Below are 22416 nucleotides of genomic sequence, written 5' to 3'. Positions count from 1 at the left end.
TATACATACATTTACAGTATAGCACATAGGTGCATATAGCGAAGTTTCTTACCTGAAGCAGGTATTTTCCGAGGACAGCAGGCTGCATATTCTCACATGTGGGTGACATCACGTCAGCCCCCGGAGGATTTTGTAGCAAATTGCCAAAGTCTCTTCTGGATTGTTCCGTCGCACGAGACGGCCGTACTGCGCATGCGCTGCGCGCACGAATTCCTGCTTGTCGCGCGGACATGCTGCTCAGTTGAATCCAAAAGATGAAAGAAAAACAACTCCAATGGGGAGGTGGGAGGGTTTGTGAGAATATGCAGCCTGCTGTCCTCGGAGAATACCTGCTTCAGGTAAGAAACTTCGCTTTCTCCGAGGACAAGCAGGCTGATATTCTCACATGTGGGGTATCCCTAGCCCCCAGGCACACTCAAAACAATAACAGTGGTCAATTGGGCCTCGCAACGGCGAGGACATAACAAAGATTGAGCTGAAACAAGAAAAGCTAACTGAGAGTGCAGCCTGGAACAGAATAAAAATGGGCCTAGGGGGGCTGGAGTTGGATTCTAAACCCCAAACAGATTCTGCAGCACCGACTGCCCAAACCGACTGTCGCGTCGGCTATCCTGCTGAAGGCAGTAGTGAGATGTGAATGTGTGGACTGATGACCACGTCGCAGCCTTGCAAATCTCCTCAATAATGGCTGACTTCAGATGAGCCACTGACGCAGCCATGGCTCTAACATTATGAGCCGTGACATGGCCCTCTAAGTCAGCCCAGCTTGGGCATAAGTGAAAGAAATGCAATCTGCTAGCCAATTAGATATGGTGCGTTTCCCGATAGCAACTCCCTCTTGTTGGGATTAAAAGAAATAAACAACTGGGCGGACTGTCTGTGGGACTTGTCCGCTCCACGTAAAAGGCCAATGTTCTTTTTGCAGTCCAGAGTGTGCAGCTTACTTTCGCCAGGGCTGGAATGGGGACGGGGGAAAAAATGTTGGCAAGACAATGGACTAGTTCAGATGGAACTCCAACACCACCTTCGGCAGAAACTTAGGGTGCGTGCGGAGGACTACTCTGTTATAATGAAATTTAGTATAAGGAGCATGAGCTACTAGGGCTTGGAGCTCACTGACTCTACGAGCTGAAGTAACAGCCACCAAGAAATGACCTTCCAGGTCAATACTTCAGATGGCAGGAATCCAGTGGCTCGAAAGGGGCTTTCATCAGTTGGGAAAGAACGACGTTGAGATCCATGTCACTGTAGGAGGTTTGACAGGGGGCTTTGACAAAAGCAAACCTCTCATGAAGTGAACAACTAAAGGCTGTCCAGAGATAGGCTTACCCTCTACACGGTAATGAAAAGCACTAATTGCACTAAGATGAACTCTTACGGAATTGGTCTTAAGACCAGACTCTGACAAGTGTAGACGGTATTCAAGCAAGGTCTGCGTAGGACAAGAAAAAGGATCTATGGCCTTGCTGTCACACCAGACGGCAAACCATTTAAAAGAATATCACCTTTTAGTGGAATCTTTCCTGGAAGCAAGCAAGACTCGGGAGACACCCTCAGAGAGACCCAAGGAGGCGAACTCTACGCCCTCAATATCCAGGCCGTGAGAGCCAGAGACTGGAGGTTGGGATGCAGAAGCGCCCCTTCGTTCTGAGTAATGAGGGTCGGAAAACACTCCAATCTCCATGGTTCTTCTGTAGATATCTCCAGAAGAAGAGGGAATCAGATCTGACGGGGCCAGAACGGCGCTATCAGAATCATGGTCCCTTGGTCTTGCTTGAGTTTCAGCAAAGTCTTCCCTATGAGGGGTATGGGAGGATACGCATACAGAAGACTTGTCCCCCAATGAAGGAGGAAGGCATCTGACGCTAGCCTGCCGTGGGCCTGTAGTCTGGAACAGAACTGAGGGACCTTGTGATTGAGTTGAGTGGCAAAAAGGTCCACCGAGGGGATGCCCCACTCTCGGAAGATCTTTCGAGCTACAGTCATGCTCAGTGACCACTCGTGAGGTTGCATTATCCTGCTCAACCTGTCGGCCACTGTTGTTTACGCCTGGTAGATAAATGGCTTGGAGAAACATGCCGTGTTGGCGAGCCCAAAGCCACATCTGGACGGCCTCCTGACACAGAGGGCGAGATCCGGTGCCCCCTTGCTTGTTGAGGTAGTACATTGCAACCTGATTGTCTGTCTGAATTTGGATAATTTGGTAGGACAGCCGATCTCTGAAAGCCTTTAGAGCGTTCCAGATCGCTCGCAACTCCAGGAGATTGATCTGAAGACGCTTTTCCTGAAGGGACCAAACTCCTTGAGTATGAAGCCCATCTACATGCGCTCCCCACCCTAGGAGGGATGCATCCGTCGTCAGCACTTTTTGTGGCTGAGAAATTTGGAATGGGCGCCCCAAAGCTAGATTGGATCGAATTGACCACCACTGAAGGGAATTTCGAAAGTTGGTGGCCAGCTGGATGACATCCTCTAGATCCCCTGTAGCCCGATACCACTGGGAAGCTAGGGTCCATTGAGCTGATCTCATGTGAAGGCGTGCCATGGGTGTACATGAACTGTAGAGGCCATGTGCCCTAGAAGTCTCAACATCTGCCGAGCTGTGATCTGTTGAGATGCTTGAACCCTGGAGACGAGAGACAGATGATTGTCCGCCCTTGTCTCAGGGAGATAGGCCAAGCTGTCTTTGTGCACAACAGAGCTCCTATGTATTCCAATTTTTGAACTGGGATTAGATGGGACTTGGGGTAATTGATTACAAACCCTAGTAGCTCCAGTACTTGAATAGTCATTCGCATGGACTGCAAAGCTCCTTCTCAGGAGGTGCTCTTCACCAGCCAATCTTCAAGATAAGGGAACACATGCACTCCCAGTCTGCGTAGAGACGCTGCAACAACTGCCAGGCACTTGGTAAAGACCCTGGGTGCAGATGTCAAGCCAAAAGGCAGCACACAGTACTGAAAGTGCTGCGTTCCCAGCCGAAACCGCAGAAACCTTCCTGTGAGCTGGAAGTATCGAGATGTGGGTGTAGGCAACCTTTAAGTCCAGAGAGCATAGCCAATCGTTTTCCTGAATCATGGGAAGAAGGGTGCCCAGGGAAAGCATCCTGAACTTTTCTCGAGCCAGATATTTGTTCAGGCCCCTTAGGTCTAGGATGGGACGCATCCGCCCTGTTTTCTTTTCCACAAGAAAGTACCTGGAATAGAATCCCAGCCCTTCTTGCCCTGGTGGAACGGGCTCGACCGCATTGGCGCTGAGAAGGGCGGAGAGTTCCTCTGCAAGTACTTGCCTGTGCTGAGAGCTGAAGGACTGAGCTCTCGGTGGGCAATTTGGAGGGTTGGATTCCAGATTGAGGGTGTATCCTAACCGGACTATTTGAAGAACCCACGGTCGGAGGTTATGAGAGGCCACCTTTGGTGAAAAAATTTTAACCTCCCTCTTACCGGCAGATCGTCCGGCACGGACACGTGATGGAGGCTATGCTCAACTGGAGCCAGTCAAAAACCCGTCCCTGGTTTTTGCTGGGGAGCCACAGGGGCCTCTTGGGCGCACGCTGTTGACGAGAATGAGCGCACTGGGGCAGAGCCTGAACCGGCTGTCAAGAAGCAGGAGTGTACCTACGGCCCCTAGAGGCATAAGGGGCAGTCCTCTTCCCTTTAAAAAACTTCCTAGACAAGGAAGTAGATGCAGAAGGCGCCCGGTGGGAGGAGAGAGTCCATAGCGTTATCACGCTGATAGAGATGATCAATCAACTCTTCGACCTTCTCACCAAAAAAATGATCCCCCGGCAAGGGATGTCCGCAATTTTCTGCTGAGTTCGTTCCTCTAGGTTAGAGGCACACAGCCAAGAGAGTCTGCGCATCACTATACCCATAGCAGAAAATCTGGATGTCACATCGCAAGTGTCATAAATGCCCCTGGACAGGAACTTACGACACGCCTTCTGCTGCCTGATTACTTAACGAAAGGGCTCGGCTTGCTCCGGCGGGAGCGTGTCAACCAAGCTCTCAAGCTGCCGCACTGAGTTCTGCAAATGAATGCTCGTGAAGAGCTGGTATGATTGAATTTTGGAAGCGAGCATTCCAGCCTGATACGCCTTCCTCCCAAAAGAGTCCAAGGCTCTAAGATCTTGCCCTGGGGGCGCCGAGGCAAAATTCCTGGAACTCTTGGCCCTTCTGAGAGCGGAATCCACCACCGCAGAATCATGAGGCAACTGAGGCTGGACGAAACTGGGTTCCCCGTGGATCCGATATTGGGACTCAGCTTTTTTAGGGATAGTTGGACATGACAGAGGCTTCTCCCAATTCCTCAACAGCACTTTCTTGAGTGTATCATGAAAAGGAACAGTGGCAGAAGACTTAGGTGGAGATGGATAATCCAGGACCTCGAGCATCTTAGCCCTGGGCTCATCCACAAGCTCCACAGGGAAGGGAATGGCCTCAGACATTTCCCGCACAAAACAGGAAAAAGTCAGACTTTCCGGAGGGGAAAGCTGCCTCTGGGGTGAGGGAGTCGAATCAGATGGAAGACCTAAAGAGTCCTCAGCAGAGAAAACTTCAGGGCCTTCATCCTCATCAGAGGAGCCATCATCAGACGCGGCCAAAAGCTCAGAAAGAGCAGCCCGAATCCTAGCCTGTCTCGACGCGGAGCGTACGCGGAGCGTACGCGGAGGTACGACGACCCCGATGACGGTGTCAAGAAGTCGACTCTCCTAGAGATTCTGATGAAGCTTCCTCCACCGACACCAATGGAGAATCGACTCGTGTGGCTACTGGCTCCGATACCGCAAGTGGTGTCGGAGAAGGAGACCTCACCACAGGCACAGGGCTAAGCACCGCAGGAGCTTCCAGCACCGAAGATACCGATACCATTGGCAAAGAGTTGGAGACTCTAGGAGCTTCCGACGGTACCAATACTGACGGCGCCGGTCTCAACTGGTGTAGCTACTGCCTCCATAAAACCAGGAAACATAGCCTTGATGCGCTCCTCCAGAGAAGCTGTCGAGGAAGGCTGCGGGTACCGGTGTGGGCCTCGGAGACAGAATCTGCAGAGGTTGGGGAGCCGGTACCGGGCTGCCAGACAACTGCCGCGTCGACACCTCTATGAGAGAGGGAGAGCGATCCTCTCGGCGTCGACGCTTCTCGGGTGCCGAATGCTTCGACGACCCGGAGCTCCCGGTACTGTATCGAGAAGGAGAACGATGATGGTGCTTCTTGGCCTTCATACCGACACCCGTCATCGAGACTCCTCGGTACCGGAGGACGTGGAATCCACACGCCTCCTCGGGGCCGGGTCCGATATAGGTCGGTCCCGGGGGGCCTGCAAAGCAGGATGGCACTGAGGCGGGTGGAGACCCGCTCGATGCATCACGGCTCCCAGCGTGCATAGGTCTTTTAGCAGCCTTCACCTGGTCTCCCGACGCCATCACTGCCCTCGACATCGACGGTACCGGTGCCACTGGTACCGATGTCGACGCCGCCGAGGTACCAGATCCAAAAAGGGTTTTTCTCTTGGCCTCCCTGGAGATTTGAGTACGTCTTTTCATTTTAAGACGTAACTTACATTTCTCCGGAAGATGGTCAGGCCCGAGGCACTGAAGGCACCAGGTGTGCGGATCAGTGCCAGAGATGGTCGGTTGCAGCAGGGCGCATTGCTTGAAGCCGCTGGGCATCTTCGAGGACATGGCGGGGAAAATCGCCTCCGCAAAATCAAAAGACGCGGATGGTGTCAAGAAAAATAAGGGGACACCAGAAAAAGGGGAAAAAACTTGACCGGGGCGGCCTAACACGGCTCGCTACGAGAAATAAAGGAAACTTTAAAAAGGGAAAAAGAAACTAAAGAACTACAAAGTTTTACGATTTTTTTGAAACACGAAGAATTCGCAACAGCGAAAGAAGAAACTCTACTCCGAGGGCCCGAAGAGGCGCGAAGCGCGAACTCCGTGTCTCCAGAACAGCTGAGAGAATCTTAATCATCAAGGACCCTTTCTCTATGTTCTGTGTGCATGGGAAGAGAATAGTGGAGGAGACTGATTTCTAACCACACGTACCAAACATACTAGGCCCCAATATTCAAATGATTTATGCTTCTGTCTTTATGAGTTATGCGCATATACTGGCTGTTATAATCTTACTGGGACAGGCAGGGTAGTGACTGGGTCTTGTTCCTGATTAGTCATGTCTGGGATTGGGCTGGCATCTGAGGCAGTTGACGTCAGAAGCCAAACCCTATTTAAGCATACCTCTGCCTACACAGGACGCTCTAGCGCTATCTCCTTCAGCTCACCTTGCTTCTGCATAGTCTGTGCGTGTGACACAGTGTGAATTCTCTTTGTATGGTTGCCGTTATTCTCTTTGTCTGTGTTTGCTGGTTGAGTTTGTAGGAGTCTGCTCCCTCTGATTGCTTTGCTGTTGTTCACCTGTGTTCAGCTTCTCTGTGTACACTGCTTCCCTGTGTGCCTTGCCTTTCCCTTTCCTGCTGTATTTGTTGCTTGGTTCTTGTGAGCAATGCTCCCCATCTCAACTGTGTATCTTGTAGCAGCCTCTCTGTGTAGCCTGCCTTAACCCTTTACCTGAAGTATCTGTTGCTTGGTTCTTGTGAGCACTGCTCCTCATCTGAACTGTGTAGCTTGTAGCAGTCTCTCTGTGTAGCCTGCCTTACCTGCTGTTTGCTTCTACTGAGGACTGCTCCTTACCTTGCAGTGTAGCTTTTGCTGTCTTTCTGTGTGGTTTCCCTTTTTCCCCATACTTGTTGTAACTTTTAGGTGTATTAAAAGCAGGAAGCCGGCAAAAGAATCGGTTGGACCGCTAGATGACTGAGGAGTAAAAGGGGCAATCAGGGAAGACAAAGCCATAGCGAAGAGATTAAATGAATTCTTTGCTTCGGTCTTCACCGAGGAAGATTTGGGAGTGATACCGGTGCCAGAAATGGTATTTGAAGCTGACGAGTCGGAGTAACTTAATGAATTCTCTGTAAACCTGGAGGATGTAATGGGCAGTTCTACAAACTGAAGAGTAGCAAATCTCCTGGACCGGATGGTATTCATCCCAGAGTACTGACAGAACTGAAAAATGAGCTTGCAGAGCTATTGTTAGAAATATGTAATTTATCCTTAAAATCGAGTGTGGTACCGGAAGACTGGAGGGTAGAAAACATAACGCCGATTTTTTAAAAGGTTCCAGAGGAGATCCGGAAAATTATAGACCGGTGAGTCTGACGTCGGTGCCGGGCAAAATGGTAGAGACTATTATTAAGAACAAAATTAGAGAGCATATTCAAAAGCATGGATTAATGAGACAAAGTCAACATGGATTTAGTGAAGGGAAATCTTGCCTCACCAATAAGTACATAAGTAGTGCCATACTGGGAAAGACCAAAGGTCCATCTAGCCCAGCATCCTGTCACCGACAGTGGCCAATCCAGGTCAAGGGCACCTGGCACGCTCCCCAAACGTAAAAACATTCCAGACAAGTTATACCTAAAAATGCAGAATTTTTCCAAGTCCATTTAATAGCGGTCTATGGACTTGTCCTTTAGGAATCTATCTAACCCCTTTTTAAACTCCGTCAAGCTAACCGCCCGTACCACGTTCTCCGGCAACGAATTCCAGAGTCTAATTACACGTTGGGTGAAGAAAAATTTTCTCCGATTCGTTTTAAATTTACCACACTGTAGCTTCAACTCATGCCCTCTAGTCCTAGTATTTTTGGATAGCGTGAACAGTCGCTTCACATCCACCCGATCCATTCCACTCATTATTTTATACACTTCTATCATATCTCCCCTCAGCCGTCTCTTCTCCAAGCTGAAAAGCCCTAGCCTTCTCAGCCTCTCTTCGTAGGAAAGTCGTCCCATCCCCACTATCATTTTCGTCGCCCTTCGCTGTACCTTTTCCAATTCTACTATATCTTTTTTGAGATACGGAGACCAGTACTGAACACAATACTCCAGGTGCGGTCGCACCATGGAGCGATACAACGGCATTATAACATCCGCACACCTGGACTCCATACCCTTCCTAATAACACCCAACATTCTATTCGCTTTCCTAGCCGCAGCAGCACATTGAGCAGAAGGTTTCAGCGTATCATCGACGACGACACCCAGATCCCTTTCTTGATCCGTAACTCCTAACGCGGAACCTTGCAAGACGTAGCTATAATTCGGGTTTCTCTTACCCACATGCATCACTTTGCACTTGTCAACATTGAACTTCATCTGCCACTTGCACGCCCATTCTCCCAGTCTCGCAAGGTCCTCCTGTAATCGTTCACATTCCTCCTGCGACTTGACGACCCTGAATAATTTGTGTCATCGGCGAATTTAATTACCTCACTAGTTATTCCCAGTTAGAGTCATTTATAAATACATTAAAAGCAACGGACCCAGCACAGACCCATGCGGGACCCCACTAACTACCCTCCTCCACTGAGAATACTGGCCACGCAATCCTACTCTCTGCTTCCTATCTTCAACCAGTTCTTATCCATAATAATACCCTACCTCCGATTCCATGACTCTGCAATTTCTTCAGGAGTCTTTCGTGCGGGCACTTTGTCAAACGCCTTCTGAAAATCCAGATATACAATATCAACCGGCTCCCCATTGTCCACATGTTTGCTTACCCCCTCAAAAAAAATGCATTAGATTGGTGAGGCAAGACTTCCCTTCACTAAATCCGTGCTGACTTTGATCTCATCAGTCCATGTTTTTGTATATGCTCTGCAATTTTATTCTTAATAATAGCCTCCACCATCTTGCCCGGCACCGACGTCAGACTCACCGTCTATAATTTCCCGGATCTCCTCTGGAACCCTTCTTAAAAATCGGAGTAACATTGGCTACCCTCCAGTCTTCCGGTACTACACTCGATTTTAGGGACAGATTGCATATTTTCTAACAGTAGTTCCGCAAGTTCATTTTTTAGTTCTATTAATAATCTGGGATGAATACCATCAGGTCCCGGTGATTTACTACTCTTTCAGCTTGCTGAACTGACCCATTACATCTCCAAGGTTACAGAGAATTGTTTAGTTTCTCCGACTACCCCCGCTTCAAATATTCTTTCCGGCACCGGTGTCCCCCCCAAATCCTCCTCGGTGAAGACCGAAGCAAAGAATCATTTAATTTCTCCGCTACGGCTTTGTCCTCCTTGATCGCCCCTTTAACACCATTTTCGTCCAGCGGCCCAACCGACTCTTTGGCCGGTTTCCTGCTTTTAATGTATCTAAAAAAATTTTTACTATGTATTTTGCTTCCACGCTAATTTCTTCTCAAAGGTCCTTTTTTGCCCTCCTTATCTCCTCTTTGCAATCTACTACATTTCTTTGAAGGGGTGAACAAACGTGGATAAAGGTGAGCCGGTTGATATTGTGTATCTGGATTTTCAGAAGGCGTTTGACAAAGTACCTCATGAAAGACTACAGAGGAAATTGGAAAGTCATGGGATAGGATGGTAGTGTTCTATTGTGGACTAATACTGGTTAAAAGATAGAAAACAGAGAGTAGGGTTAATGGTCAGTATTCTCAATGGAGAAGGGTAGTTAGTGGGTTCCCCAGGGGTTCTGTGCTGGGGCCGCTGCTTTTTAATATGTTTATAAATGACATAGAGATGGGAGTAACTAGTGAGGTAATTAAATTTGCTGATGACACAAAGTTAATCAAAGTCGTTAAATTGCAGGAGGATTGTGAAAAATTACAAGAGGACCTTGCGAGACTGTGAGACTGGGCGTCTAAATGGCTGATGACGTTTAATGTGAGCAAGTGCAAAGTGATGCATGTGGGAAAGAGGAACCCGAATTATAGCTATGTCATGCAATGTTCCACGTTCGGAGTCACGGACCAAGAAACGGATCTAGGTGTCGTCGTTGATGATACGTTGAAACCTTCTGCTCAGTGTGCTGCTGCGGCTAAGAAAGCAAATAGAATGTTAGGTATTATTAGGAAAGGAATGGAAAACAAAAATGAGGATGTTATAATGCCTTTGTATCGCTCCATGGTGCGACCGCAGCTCGAATATTGTGTTCAATTTTGGTCGCCGTATCTCAAAAAAGATATAGTGGAATTAGAAAAGGTGCAGAGAAGGGCGACAAAAATGATAAAGGGGATGGGACAACTTCCCTAACAGGAAAGGCTAAAGCGGCTAGGGCTCTTCAGCTTGGAGAAAAGGCGGCTGAGGGGAGATATGATAGAGGTCTATAAAATAATGAGTGGAGTCGAACGGGTAGATGTGAAGCGTCTGTTCACGCTTTCCAAAAATACTAGGACTAGGGGGCATGCGATGAAGCTACAATGTAGTAAATTTAAAACGAATCGGAGAAAATTTCTCTTCACTCAACGTGTAATTAAAAATCTGGAATTCGTTGCCAGAGAATGTGGTAAAGATGGTTAGCTTAGCGGAGTTTAAAAAAGGTTTGGATGGCTTCCTAAAGGAAAAGTCCATAGACTGTTATTAAATGGACTTGGGGAAAATCCACTATTTCTTGGATAAGCAGTATAAAATGTTTTGTACTTTCTTGGGATCTTGCCAGGTATTTGTGATCTAGATTGGCCACTGTTGGAAACAGGATGCTGGGCTTGATGGACCTTTGGTCTTTCCCAGTATGGCAATACTTATGTACTCTTGTTTAGAACCTGTGTAGGCCACCCCTTAGTTTAAGCTGTGTGAAACAGCTTGGTTTGCCTTTCTGTGTAGGTTCCCTTATTCTGGTTGTTGTATCTGTGTGTTTGGTTTGGTGACCTTTCGTTGGTGACTGTGTGGTGCAGTATGCGCGGCCTGTGTGCCAGTCCCTTCCGGGACTTCTCTCTGATCTTTTTCCCTTCCCTTTTGCGTGTGTGGGTTCCAGTTCAGCCTTGCAGCCCATATGTTTGGACTTGTGGCCCACACGAGCGGTCTATTTTCCTTTCTGGTGGTGCTCGTTGGTCCCCCTGGGTGTGCTGGGCTTCATAGCCCGTTGTCTCTGTATAGCATGATTTTGGTCTGCCCTAGGCCTCAGCCTAGGTCTGTCCCAGGACTCGGCCTAGGCCCAAGGGCTCACAATCAACCTAACACCGACCTCTTTGAAAGTTTACTAGAGCTCAGTTAGGCTTATTTTCAAAGAACATAAACTTAAAAAAGTATACAGGTTACATATGTAACTTTGTAAGTCTATGTGCTTGTAAAATGAGCACCCTAATATTGCAACCAAGACCACATTGACTGCAGATCATTTTTAAATCCATTTTTGAAATGAATGGAATGTAATTATGCCTTCTCTCTCTCTCTTTTTTTTTTTTTTTTTTTACAGAACATTAATATCAACTTTGGGGTCAATATTCAAAGTTATTTAACCTGCCTGAAATGGCTCCTGGTTAGTTAAATTGCCTATTCAGGGCTAACAGGTCATTTTCAGTGGCACTTAACCGGTTAGCACCTAAAGCAAAACTGGGTATTTTGGGGGCATTCCGGGGGTGGAGTCAGCATTTGCTTAGTTAAATGCCCATATTCAAGGCTTAACCAGCCAAGAACACCGCATAAATAGAACCACATAAAAGTCAGTCCTATCTTTATGTGGTACCCCATAGCTGGTTAAGTGCTGAATAATATACAAATGCTAATAATAATAATAATAATTGCACTTAACTGGCTCTGGAAACCTGGAAATTCAATGTCGGAGCTAGGACATGGCCCGGCACTGAATTTCCGGGCATAATGCTGGAGGTGGCCAGCAAAACATTGAGTGCTGCTCGATGAATATCAATATCTTTATTTATAATCCAGCCTTATGAGTTAACACCAGACTATAATAATCTAAATAAAGCAACACACTCATTATACAATAATAAACATAATGCTAAAAATGATAAGATAAACCATTAAAACTGAACTTGAATAAATAGAAAAGAAACCATCTGCCCGAGTTACAGCATAGGGATTCAGCCTTTTCTCTTTAAACGATTATCCCAGGGGTTTAATTTAGCAAAGTTATTTACATTGGTTTTAGGACTATAGTTTACATCACTCTAAAGAAAAGTAGTTGATACACATCATTACCTGTCTGAAATCTTGAACTTTTATATATCCAGCACCATTTTCATCAAGGAACTGAAAAGATCTCCTTAGTGATCTCCAGTAATGCAGGATTTGGGGATGAATTCTTACCATGGCATCAAAAAATATGGCGCTCCCAATTCCAGTACTCATCTAACCAGATTTTGTTTGAGAAAAAGGAAACAATAGCATTTGGTAAAAATTGACCATAAAGGTAGTACATTATATATTTGCAGCACAAAACAGAATCAGTTATATAATATGATTTCTAGATTGTGATCCTGTTAATTCAAGAATATAAGATATGGCATGCTGAGTCAGACAAAACATCCAATAAGCCTAACAGTCTGTCTCTGACAGTGGTATACCTGAATCATTTAGAAATACCTGACTGATGCCAAAGTGGACCTCCATTCCATGTTGCTCACTCCTAAAAGTAATAAAAGGAGAACTCTTTGTCATTCCTAACAGACCAATCCAGAATCTATGGTTTATGCTTGCCAACCAACAGATGAGACATAGAACAACACCTCATCAGTTTTTCTCTGTCTCCAGCAGAAGGATGATGGGTATACCATCCATCTGACCTGTTCAGCTTATGGACCAGTTGGAGAACTGGTTGGCTAGTTGAGCAAGGACAGTAGAGATGGACTTCAGGATCCATTTTCAGAGCCACAGCTGAGATAAATTTGTACACAACGGAGGTAGGGCATGCAAATCTCTCATGTATATTCATTATGGGTATGATGAAAACCTGACTGCCTAGGTGGAGGACTGGGTTGAGAACCCTTGCTTTAGAGTGTTCCTGCATTGGGTGCAGCATTCCCACTTGAAACTCTTGGAAGAGGATTTGGGTAATCCTCAGTAGTCTGTTCATTTAGAGGAGAGACTCTCTTATGTGGCAGACACCAGAACCAGGGCGGTCTCAGACTTTGCACAATATTTACTCTAGCTCTGGTTTGTGGATACTGCTTTTAAGACTTGGCTCAGTAGGCTTCCCTTTGGTGAGGATCTGGACAAGCTGATGAAAGACCTGTAGGAGGGTAGGCAACAATGCTTGCCACAGGACTTTTTCATGTTCAGCTTCTCACAGAATGAAGTTTTGAGATGCTGGGCGTTACTGCCCTGGTAGATCCAGATCTTTTCAATGCTCTGAGTTCTAGGCTAGTGCATCTTCGTTTTATACAGACAGGAGGGGAGTGGATCAAGGTCCAAAGGGCACAGGCAGCTCCAGGTCTAGGCAATGATGTACAGTGGGCCTACCTCTTGATAGAAAAATTGGATGGCTTCCTGGCCAAGTTGTATGAGGAGTAGACCCAAATTATGTCCTATTGGTGAATTTTGGATGTGATAAATACTGGATACAAATTTGTCTTTTCCCACCTGCTCAAAAATGTATTTTTAGTGTTGCCTTGTCAGGTAGCCACAAAAGTACTGGCAGTCTGCATTACCCTTTCCCAATTGTTGGAACTGGGGGCAGCAGTGCCAGTTCCCAGAGACCAGTGGAGAATGGGCAGATATTCTATTTAACTGTGTCAAAGAAAGAAGGTTCCTTTCACCCCATACTCAATTTTCAGAGCATCAATTGGATTTTAAGAGTGCCATGGTATTGGATGGAGACTCTATAGTCTGTCATAGTGGCAAGATCTCAAAACAGCATATATGTACATTACAATTTGACAGGCTTATCTGTTTTGCAATTCTGGGCTGCTACTATCAGTTTCAAGCTCTACCTTTTGGAATGGCCATGGCCCCAAAATCATTTCATAAAGTAAAGGTGGTAATGGCAGACCACCACCATTAGTAGAGTGTCTTGGTTCACCCTTATCTTGATGACTGACTCATATATGCCAAGTCAGAAGAGGAGAACAAGCAGGTCACTTCCTGGATAGTATAGGTGTTATAGTCTCTTGGCTTGGTGGTGAGCTTCCAGAAAAGTAATCTCACTCACTTTTATATGCAAAGATGAAGGATTTTTCTTCCAAGCAAGTGGGTTCAGAAATCCCAGCATCAGATCTACATTTTGTGGTCCCAGAGGGCTCCTCAGGTGTGGGACCACAAAATGTGGAACCAGGTGAGGTTCCTGGTTCTCATCTTTGAATTTTTTTTTTAACTTTTTATTTTGAATTTTTTTTATAAATAACTATACAAACTGAGGGAGCAGTGATATCTCCAAGTACTGTTAAACAAGATTGCTACTACATCTTAACCTTAATAAGAAAGCACATGGTATACATCACAACCATCCCCTGCATTCCAGTTCCCCCTTGTATACCTCCCCCCCTTGTAATCCTCCCCCTCCCACTCGCTAAACTTGTATTCATAGCTTGGAAGATACAGACACTATGTCAACCCTCTCTTTGTCTCATTATCTATCCCACACTTTATGGTACTGGGCCAGGGTGCCCCTACGAATGGCAGTCAATTTTGACAACAGCCGTATAATGTCAAGTCTTTGTAGGACTCTTTGTAGGTCTGGGAGCGATGGTGCTTTCCATGCTGACGCAATCATCAATTTGCTTGCTACAAACAGCTGAGTAGCAAACCTGTGAGTACCTGATTTGATTCCCTGCGGCTTAAAGTGTAATATACAGCTGTCCAGACTTACTAGGTAAGACACCTCCATCGTTTGATTCAGGTAAGTCACAATTTCCGTCCAATACCGATTCACTTTTTCACACTCCCACCAAATATGGGCCATGTCTCCTTGTTGTCCACATTCTCTCCAGCAGAGCCCAGTCCCTGGCCTATACATTTGTACCAAACGACAAGGTGTGTAGTACCAGCTGTACAAAATGTTATGCCCATTCTCCATGACAGCACTTGATGTAGAAACTTGTAACAGTGAATGGAATGCCCTACTCCATTGCTCATGATCATATGTCACCCCCATTCTTGCCTCCCATTTAGCTGTGTAATATGTCACTGGGGTGTCTTGGAGCAGTAATGCCTTATACAACCTACATAAGTACATAAGTACATAAGTAATGCCACACTGGGAAAAAAACCAAGGGTCCATCGAGCCCAGCATCCTGTCCACAACAGCAGTCAAACCAGGCCAAGGGCACCTGGCAAGCTTCCCAAACGTACAAACATTCTATACATGTTATTCCTGGAATTTTGGATTTTTCCAAGTCCGTTTAGTAGCGGTTTATGGACTTGTCCTTTAGGAAACCGTCCAACCCCTTTTTAAACTCTGCTAAGCTAACCACCTTCACCACTTTCTCCGGCAACGAATTCCAGAGTTTAATTACACGTTGGGTGAAGAAAAATTTTCTCCGATTTGTTTTAAATTTACTACACTGTAATTTCATCGCATGCCCCCTAGTCCTAGTATTTTTGGAAAGCGTGAACAGACGCTTCACATCCACCTGTTCCACTCCACTCATTATTTTATATACCTCTATCATGTCTCCCCTCAGCCGTCTCTTCTCCAAGCTGTATAGCCCTAGCCTCCTTAGTCTTTCTTCATAGGGAAGTCGTCCCATCCCCGCTATCATTTTAGTCGCCCTTCGCTGCACCTTTTCCAATTCTACTATATCTTTCTTGAGATGCGGCGACCAGAATTGAACACAATACTCAAGGTGCGGTCGCACCATGGAGCGATACAACGGCATTATAACATCCTCACACCTGTTTTCCATACCTTTCCTAATAATACCCAACATTCTATTCGCTTTCTTAGCCACAGCAGCACACTGAGCAGAAGGTTTCAGTGTGTTATCGACGACGACACCCAGATCCCTTTCTTGGTCCGTAACTCCTAACGTGGAACCTTGCATGACGTAGCTATAATTCGGGTTCTTTTTTCCCACATGCATCACCTTGCACTTGCTCACATTAAACGTCATCTGCCATTTAGCCGCCCAGTCTCCCAGTCTCGTAAGGTCCTCTTGTAATTTTTCACAATCCTGTCGCGATTTAACGACTTTGAATAACTTTGTGTCATCAGCAAATTTAATTACCTCGCTAGTTACTCCCATCTCTAACAACCTGGAGATACCCCCCCGGCCTCCCCCCCCCCATCATGCTTTGTTCCAGCCGTGTTTCAGTAAGACTTAGCTCTTCCTCTGCTTTTCGCTTGATAAAATCTTTCACCTGGAGATACTGAAAAGCCTGTAAGGGGGAGAGACCGTGGACCTGGCACAATTCTTTATATGGGATCATGCTCTCCTGTTCATGCATTTGGCCCAATTCGCACAAGCCCATCTCTTCCCACTTGATGTATGCCTCGTCTATTAATCCCGGGCCAAAATCAGGTGCAAATCTGAGATACATGTGTATGTAATATTTACGATCAGGGAAGAATGTCTCTCTAATTTTACTCCATGTCTCCAGTGGCCACCTCATGAGGGGGGGACTTCTCCTCACAAAGTCTCCTAATTGTTGTTTAGATACCCATGGTACTGCTCTCAATGGGACCGGACCCCACCAGCCTTGTTCTAGCGCCCCTCCTAATTTACTTTACTTCTGCAACCATATTGATATGATCCGCAAGTGTGCGGCTTGGTGATATATGTGCAAATTCGGGACCCCCATCCCACCTCTCTCCCTTGGCTGAAACATTACTGCTCTCCGTACCCGAGGGGGTCTCTTCCTCCAAATAAAAGCAAACACCTTTCTTTGCATACCCCGCAAGTACCCTTTTGGCAAAATTATTGGCAAGGCCATAAAGAGGTATAAGAGTTTAGGTAGGAATGTCATCTTAATCGCGTTTATCCGCCCCATCCAGGACAAGTTGAGCCCCTCCCATCTCTCTAATTCACTGAACAACTCCTGCGTTTTATTTGGGAAGTTAGCGTTGAAGAGTTCATCAAGGCTTCGGGTAATATTTATCCCTAAATACCTAATATGTTGGTTTGCCCATCTGTATGGAAACTGTGTCTTCAGTTGTTGCAGCTGATCTGACGGGATATTGACGTCTAGGGCCTCTGATTTATCAAAGTTGATTTTAAATCCTGATTCTACTCCATACCTCTGAATTATCTCCCCCAACTTCGATAGTGCTACTAGGGGATCCTTCAGAATGAGCAAAACATTGTCTGCAAATAAGAGAATTTTTGTTTCAAGCCCCTTCCATTTGAATCCTCTAATTTCCGGCTGCTGCCGCACTCTTATTGCCAGAGGCTCCATTACGAGAGCAAACAGCAATGGGGATAAAGCGCACCCCTGCCGTGTCCCTCTATAGAGCCTAAATGATTGAGAAAGCTGCCCATTGACCCTTACTGAGGCTTGAGGTTCCTTATAAATCAGCCTGAGCCAGTTACTGAACCTTCTTGCAATTCCCATGCGCTCCAAGACCTCAAACAGAAAAGACCAACTCACTCTGTCAAAAGCTTTTTCCGCATCTAATGACAGAATACAGAGTGGGGTTCCGCTTAGCTGTGCATTCTAGACCATGAAGAGGGCCCTGCGAATATTGTCAAATGTCTGTCTATTCTGAATAAACCCTGCCTGATCTTCGTGGATTAGTGTAGGCAGACACTTTTGTAGCCGGGATGCCAAAATCTTCGTAAATATTTTGTAATCTACACCCAATAGGGAGATGGGCCTGTATGAGCTGCATTGCATGGGATCTTTCCCTGGTTTGGGCAGTACCACTATTGTAGCTAAATTCCACGTTGGCGGATATCCCTCGCCTTTATCCATTGAGTTAAATACTTTCAATAATAGGGGTCCCACCAGTTTCCCAAATAGTTTGTAGAACTTGTTATTATACCCGTCGGGCCCTGGTGCTTTGCTTGGGTTCAGTTCTTTTATAGATTGTTCTCCTGGGTTATAGGCTCCGAGAGCGCCTCCCGCGCCTCCATTGGAAGCTGGGGGAGGTCCACCTCCTCTATAAACTGTGCGCCAGGCAGGTCTGCCTGGGATGTTTCCTGTGAATACAGCGCCTCATAGAAATTTTTAAAGGCTGATCTTATATACTGCTCATCGGACCTCACCTGTCCCCTCTCATCTCTCAGACTGCCAACCCCATTGCGTGTGGTTTGTTGCTTCAACTTATAGGCCAATAAGCGGCTTGCCTTATTTCCAAATTCAAAATGGGATTGGCGTACCCTTTGCATCTGTTCTGCAATATCCGCCAATTCTAACTCCTGTAGCTGGCCCCTTAGCCTTTTTTGCTTAGCCTCCCTTTCTATGGGCGTATGGGTGTCCCCTCCCTGGCCTTGATGTTCTAGGTGTTGTAATTCTGTCCTCAATACATTTTCCTTAGCTGATCGTTTTGTCCAACAGTTAGCGCTTAGAGCTATGAGGTGACCCCTCAAGACCGCCTTAAAGCCCTCCCGGACTACCACCGGTGAAACCTCCCCATTGTCATTGAAATGTATGTATTCCCTAATGTGGTTTTCTATAATAGGGATATTTTCCGGGTCTGACAGGAGTGCGTCATCTAGTCGCCAAGGCCGCCTTGTCCTGGTGGATCTCCTATCTTTCATATGTAGAAGCACTGAGGAGTGGTCAGACCAGGTGCATGATAGAATCTCAACTGATGCCACCTGTCCCAGAAGTGATCCATCTCCCAGCCATAAATCAATACGAGATGAGGTCTTATGGACCGCTGAGTAGTGTGTATACTGCCTTTGTGTTGGGTGAGCCTTGCGCCAAAGATCTGTCAGTTGCCAGCGCTCAATCAGCTGTTTTAATTGGCGCCTATTTAGTTTAGCTTGTTGCCTTCCCAGGGAAGAGTTATCAACCTTAGGCTGCAGTGTAATATTAAAATCTCCTCCCAGTAGTAGGGAGCCCTCCACCTGTGTTGTAAGCATGTTGTTTATTTTCTGGTAGAAATCCCCCTGATTGACATTGGGCCCAAATATGTTCATCACCGTAAAAGACTGCCCTGCCAGGGCCATCACTATAAGCAAGTAGTGGCCCTCTTTATCTCGGACTACATTTTTTATCTCCCAAGGTTTGGAGTTTCGTATCGCTATCAATACTCCCCTGCTCTTTGTGCCTCCCGCTGACGAGGCATAGTAAATATCTGGGTAGTTTTTATTGGAGCATAGCCGCTCATACTTGGCCTTAAGATGGGTCTCCTGTATCTACGCTACTTCTACCTGGAGGCGGTTAAGCTCTCTGAATAAGAGTTGTCGCTTCTGTGGGGTATTTAGTCCCTTTACATTCAGCGACAACCATTTTACATCAGCCATCGAGTTTAATTATCTTTCTTTCCTTCCCCTGGCCTTGCCGCCCTCCCCACTCTCTGTGGTGATCTCTAAAGTGTCCGACCCCCAAGCCAATTTGCCTTATGTGTGTCTCTCCTCCCCTATAGACCCCCCTCCCCCCTTATTGTCCTGCTCCTTTATGGCGGCCCATGGACAACCCCTGGGCCCCTTGATGAGAGAAAGTGAAGTATAGAACATTTACCGCTTCCCCATATCCCATTTACCAACATATTGAACCAAACCTGACAAACTATCTTGAATGTCCTCACGGGCTCTGCTTCTTCATCTGTGTGCATGGCCCTCGTCTTCTAAGAATGAGTACCCTCCTCTACCGGGGCACTTTCAGGTGACCTTCACCGTTGACTGTTGCCGCTGCAGGCGCTTCGCTCCTTTCCCCACCCGTTTCCATTTCGGTGGGGCATCATGCATATTTCTTCTCTGGATGCTGGCTGTGTCCGTTTGATCTTTCTCTGCCTCGGCCTCCGGGCATATCTCCTTCGCCTCTGTTATGGAGCGCACCTGGTGCTGTTTACCGTCCTTATAAAAAGCTAATGCAAATGGATGCCGCCATCTGTATTTGATGTTCATCTCTCGCAACATTCTTGTGAACGGGCACAGCTCATTCCTCCTCTTCAGCGTTGCAGCTGCCAGGTCTTGGTACACTTCTATCTTATATGAGTCCCATGTGAAGTCTTGCACCTGGCGCGATGCTTTGAGAACTTGTTCTTTTAACTTATAGCTATTGAAGCAGGCAATAATGTCCTTCGGCACATTATTTCTAACTGGGCCCATCGCCCTATGCGCTCGCTCAATCTGGATGGCTTCCTCTGTAATCTGCATGCCGCCTTTACCTAACAGCTCTGCCACTATCTTTTGGACCGCTGCTTCGCAGTCTTGGTAGGTCGGCGATTCCGGCAGGCCCCGAAACCTCAGATTACTCCGGCGACTCCTGTTTTCAAGATCTTCTAAGTTATCTTGTTGTAGTTGCTGGGCAGTTCTCAGTTCGTGCACTTGCTGATTCATCTGGCCCAGGGCCTCCCCGATTCTCCATCTGCGTTTCGATTTCATCAATTCTGGAACCCAGGTCCCGAATGTCAGCCCTGAGGTCGGATCCCATCTTCGCCACTTCGTCTCGTAGTGTCTGCAAGTTGGCGCTAATGTCTTGGAGCCAGGTCTTCAGTTCTGCTGGTAGCGCCGACCCTGGTGGGAATTCCTCCCCTGGCTCTTTGCCTTGTATTTGTTGCTCCTTCATGCCTTCCAACGCTGATTTTACCACTGGCTCCGCCATTTCGTTTGCCCCTGCTTCCACTCGTGGCGTATAAGCAAATTGCGCTAGATTCGTCGATGCTGGGTTCTGGTACATCGATCGTGAATATCGCTCTGTATTCAGCAGCCTTCGAGGTGCGTTTTTTGCGATTTCTTTCAGGTTTAGCGTTAATTAATCGCTGATTTAGTGAGGGGTAAGCGGGAGCTCTTCGCTCAGACGTCCATATTGCTCGGTGACGTCACTTCCTCCACCTCATCTTTGAATTTGAGAAGGGTGTGGATTTTTAATCATCACTTGGGTGATTCTGATGATAGCTTGAGAGTTTGGGGAACTTATTGCCAGGGCAAGATGGCTCAGGGAAAATGGAATAGGAGAGATGTGACTTGGTGGACCACTTGCCTGGAGACGAGGGTCATCCAGAGAGCTATGGATGCCTTCAAGTCTTTCTAATCAAGCAGGGTGGTCAGGGTTTATTCCGAGAACGTTATTGCAGACAGAGAGGGTCAAAAAGTGCAGTTGGGTACTTCTCATAATTACGCGTTGGGTGAAGAAAAGGTTTCTCCTATTTGTTTTAAATTTACTGCACTGTAGTTTCATCGCATGCCCCCTAGTCCTACTATTTTTGGAAAGCGTGAACAGACGCTTCACATCCACCTGTTCCACTCCACTCATTATTTTATATACCTCTAACATGTCTCCCCCTCAGCCGTCTCTTCTCCAAGCTGAAAAGCCCTAGCCTCCTTAGTCTTTCTTCATAGTGAAGTCGTCCCATCCCCGTTATCATTTTCGTCGCCCTTCGCTGCACCTTTTCCAATTCTACTGTATCTTTCTTGAGATGCGGCAACCAGAATTGAACACAATACTCAAGGTGCGGTCGCACCATGGAGCGATACAACTGCATTATAACATCCTCACACCTGTTCTCCATACCTTTCCTAATAATACCCTACATTCTATTCGCTTTCCTAGCCACAGCAGCACACTGAGCAGAAGGTTTCAGTGTATTATCAACGATGACATCCAGATCCCTTTCTTGGTCCGTAACTCCTAACGTGGAACTTTGCATGACGTAGCTATAATTCGGGTTCTTTTTTCCCCACATGCATCACCTTACACTTGCTCACATTAAACGTCATCTGCCATTTAGCCTCCCATCCCTAAATCATTTATAAATATATTAAAGAGCAGCGGTCCTAGCACTGACCCCTGAGGAACCCCACTAACTACCCTTCTCCATTGTGAATACTGCCCATTTAACCCCACTCTCTGTTTCCTATCCTTCAACCAGTTTTTAATCCACAATAGGACATTACCTCCTATCCCATGACCCTCCAATTTCCTCTGTAGCTTTTCATGAGGCACCTTGTCAAACGCCTTTTGAAAATCCAGATACACAATATCAACTGGCTCCCCTTTGTCCACATGTTTGTTTACTCCTTCAAAGAATTGAAGTAAATTGGTCAGGCAAGATTTCCCCACACTAAAGCCTTGCTGACTTGGTCTCAGTAATCCATGTCCTTGGATGTGCTCTGTAATTTTGTTTTTAATAATAGCCTCTACCATTTTCCCTCGGCACCGATGTCAGACTCACCGGTCTATAATTTCCTGGATCTCTCCAGCGGAGGAGTGGCCTAGTGGTTAGGGTGGTGGACTTTGGTCCTGGGGAACTGAGTTCAATTCCCACTTCAGGCACAGGAACTGGGCAAGTCACTTAACCCTCCATTGCCCCATGTAAGCTGCATTGAGCCTGCCATGAGTGGGAAAGCGTGCAGTACAAATAAAATAAACATTTTTTAAAAATCGGTGTTACATTGGCCACCCTCCAATCTTCAGGTACCATGCTTGATTTTAAGGATAAATTGCATATCACTAACAGTAGCTCTGCAAGTTCATTTTTCAGTTCTATCAGTACTCTAGGATGAATACCATCCGGTCCAGGTGATTTGCTACTCTTCAGT

The 22416-nt window shown here is 46.6% G+C and overlaps 1 protein-coding gene across 1 annotated transcript in view; it reads right to left on the bottom strand.

Annotated features, from left to right (window-relative positions):
• EFCAB6 (EF-hand calcium binding domain 6) overlaps nucleotides 1–22416 on the bottom strand; it is a 1149121-nt gene that overhangs the window by 3056 nt on the left and 1123649 nt on the right. The window contains exon 30 of the mRNA XM_030215418.1: nucleotides 12032–12181. Coding sequence (XP_030071278.1) covers nucleotides 12032–12181 — 150 coding nt within the window. The remainder of the gene's footprint in view (nucleotides 1–12031; nucleotides 12182–22416) is intronic.

This window comes from Microcaecilia unicolor, chromosome 9 (genome assembly GCF_901765095.1).
Source record: "Microcaecilia unicolor chromosome 9, aMicUni1.1, whole genome shotgun sequence".
NCBI classification, from domain to species: Eukaryota; Metazoa; Chordata; class Amphibia; order Gymnophiona; family Siphonopidae; genus Microcaecilia; species Microcaecilia unicolor.
This window is presented reverse-complemented; position numbering and strand designations above follow the sequence as displayed.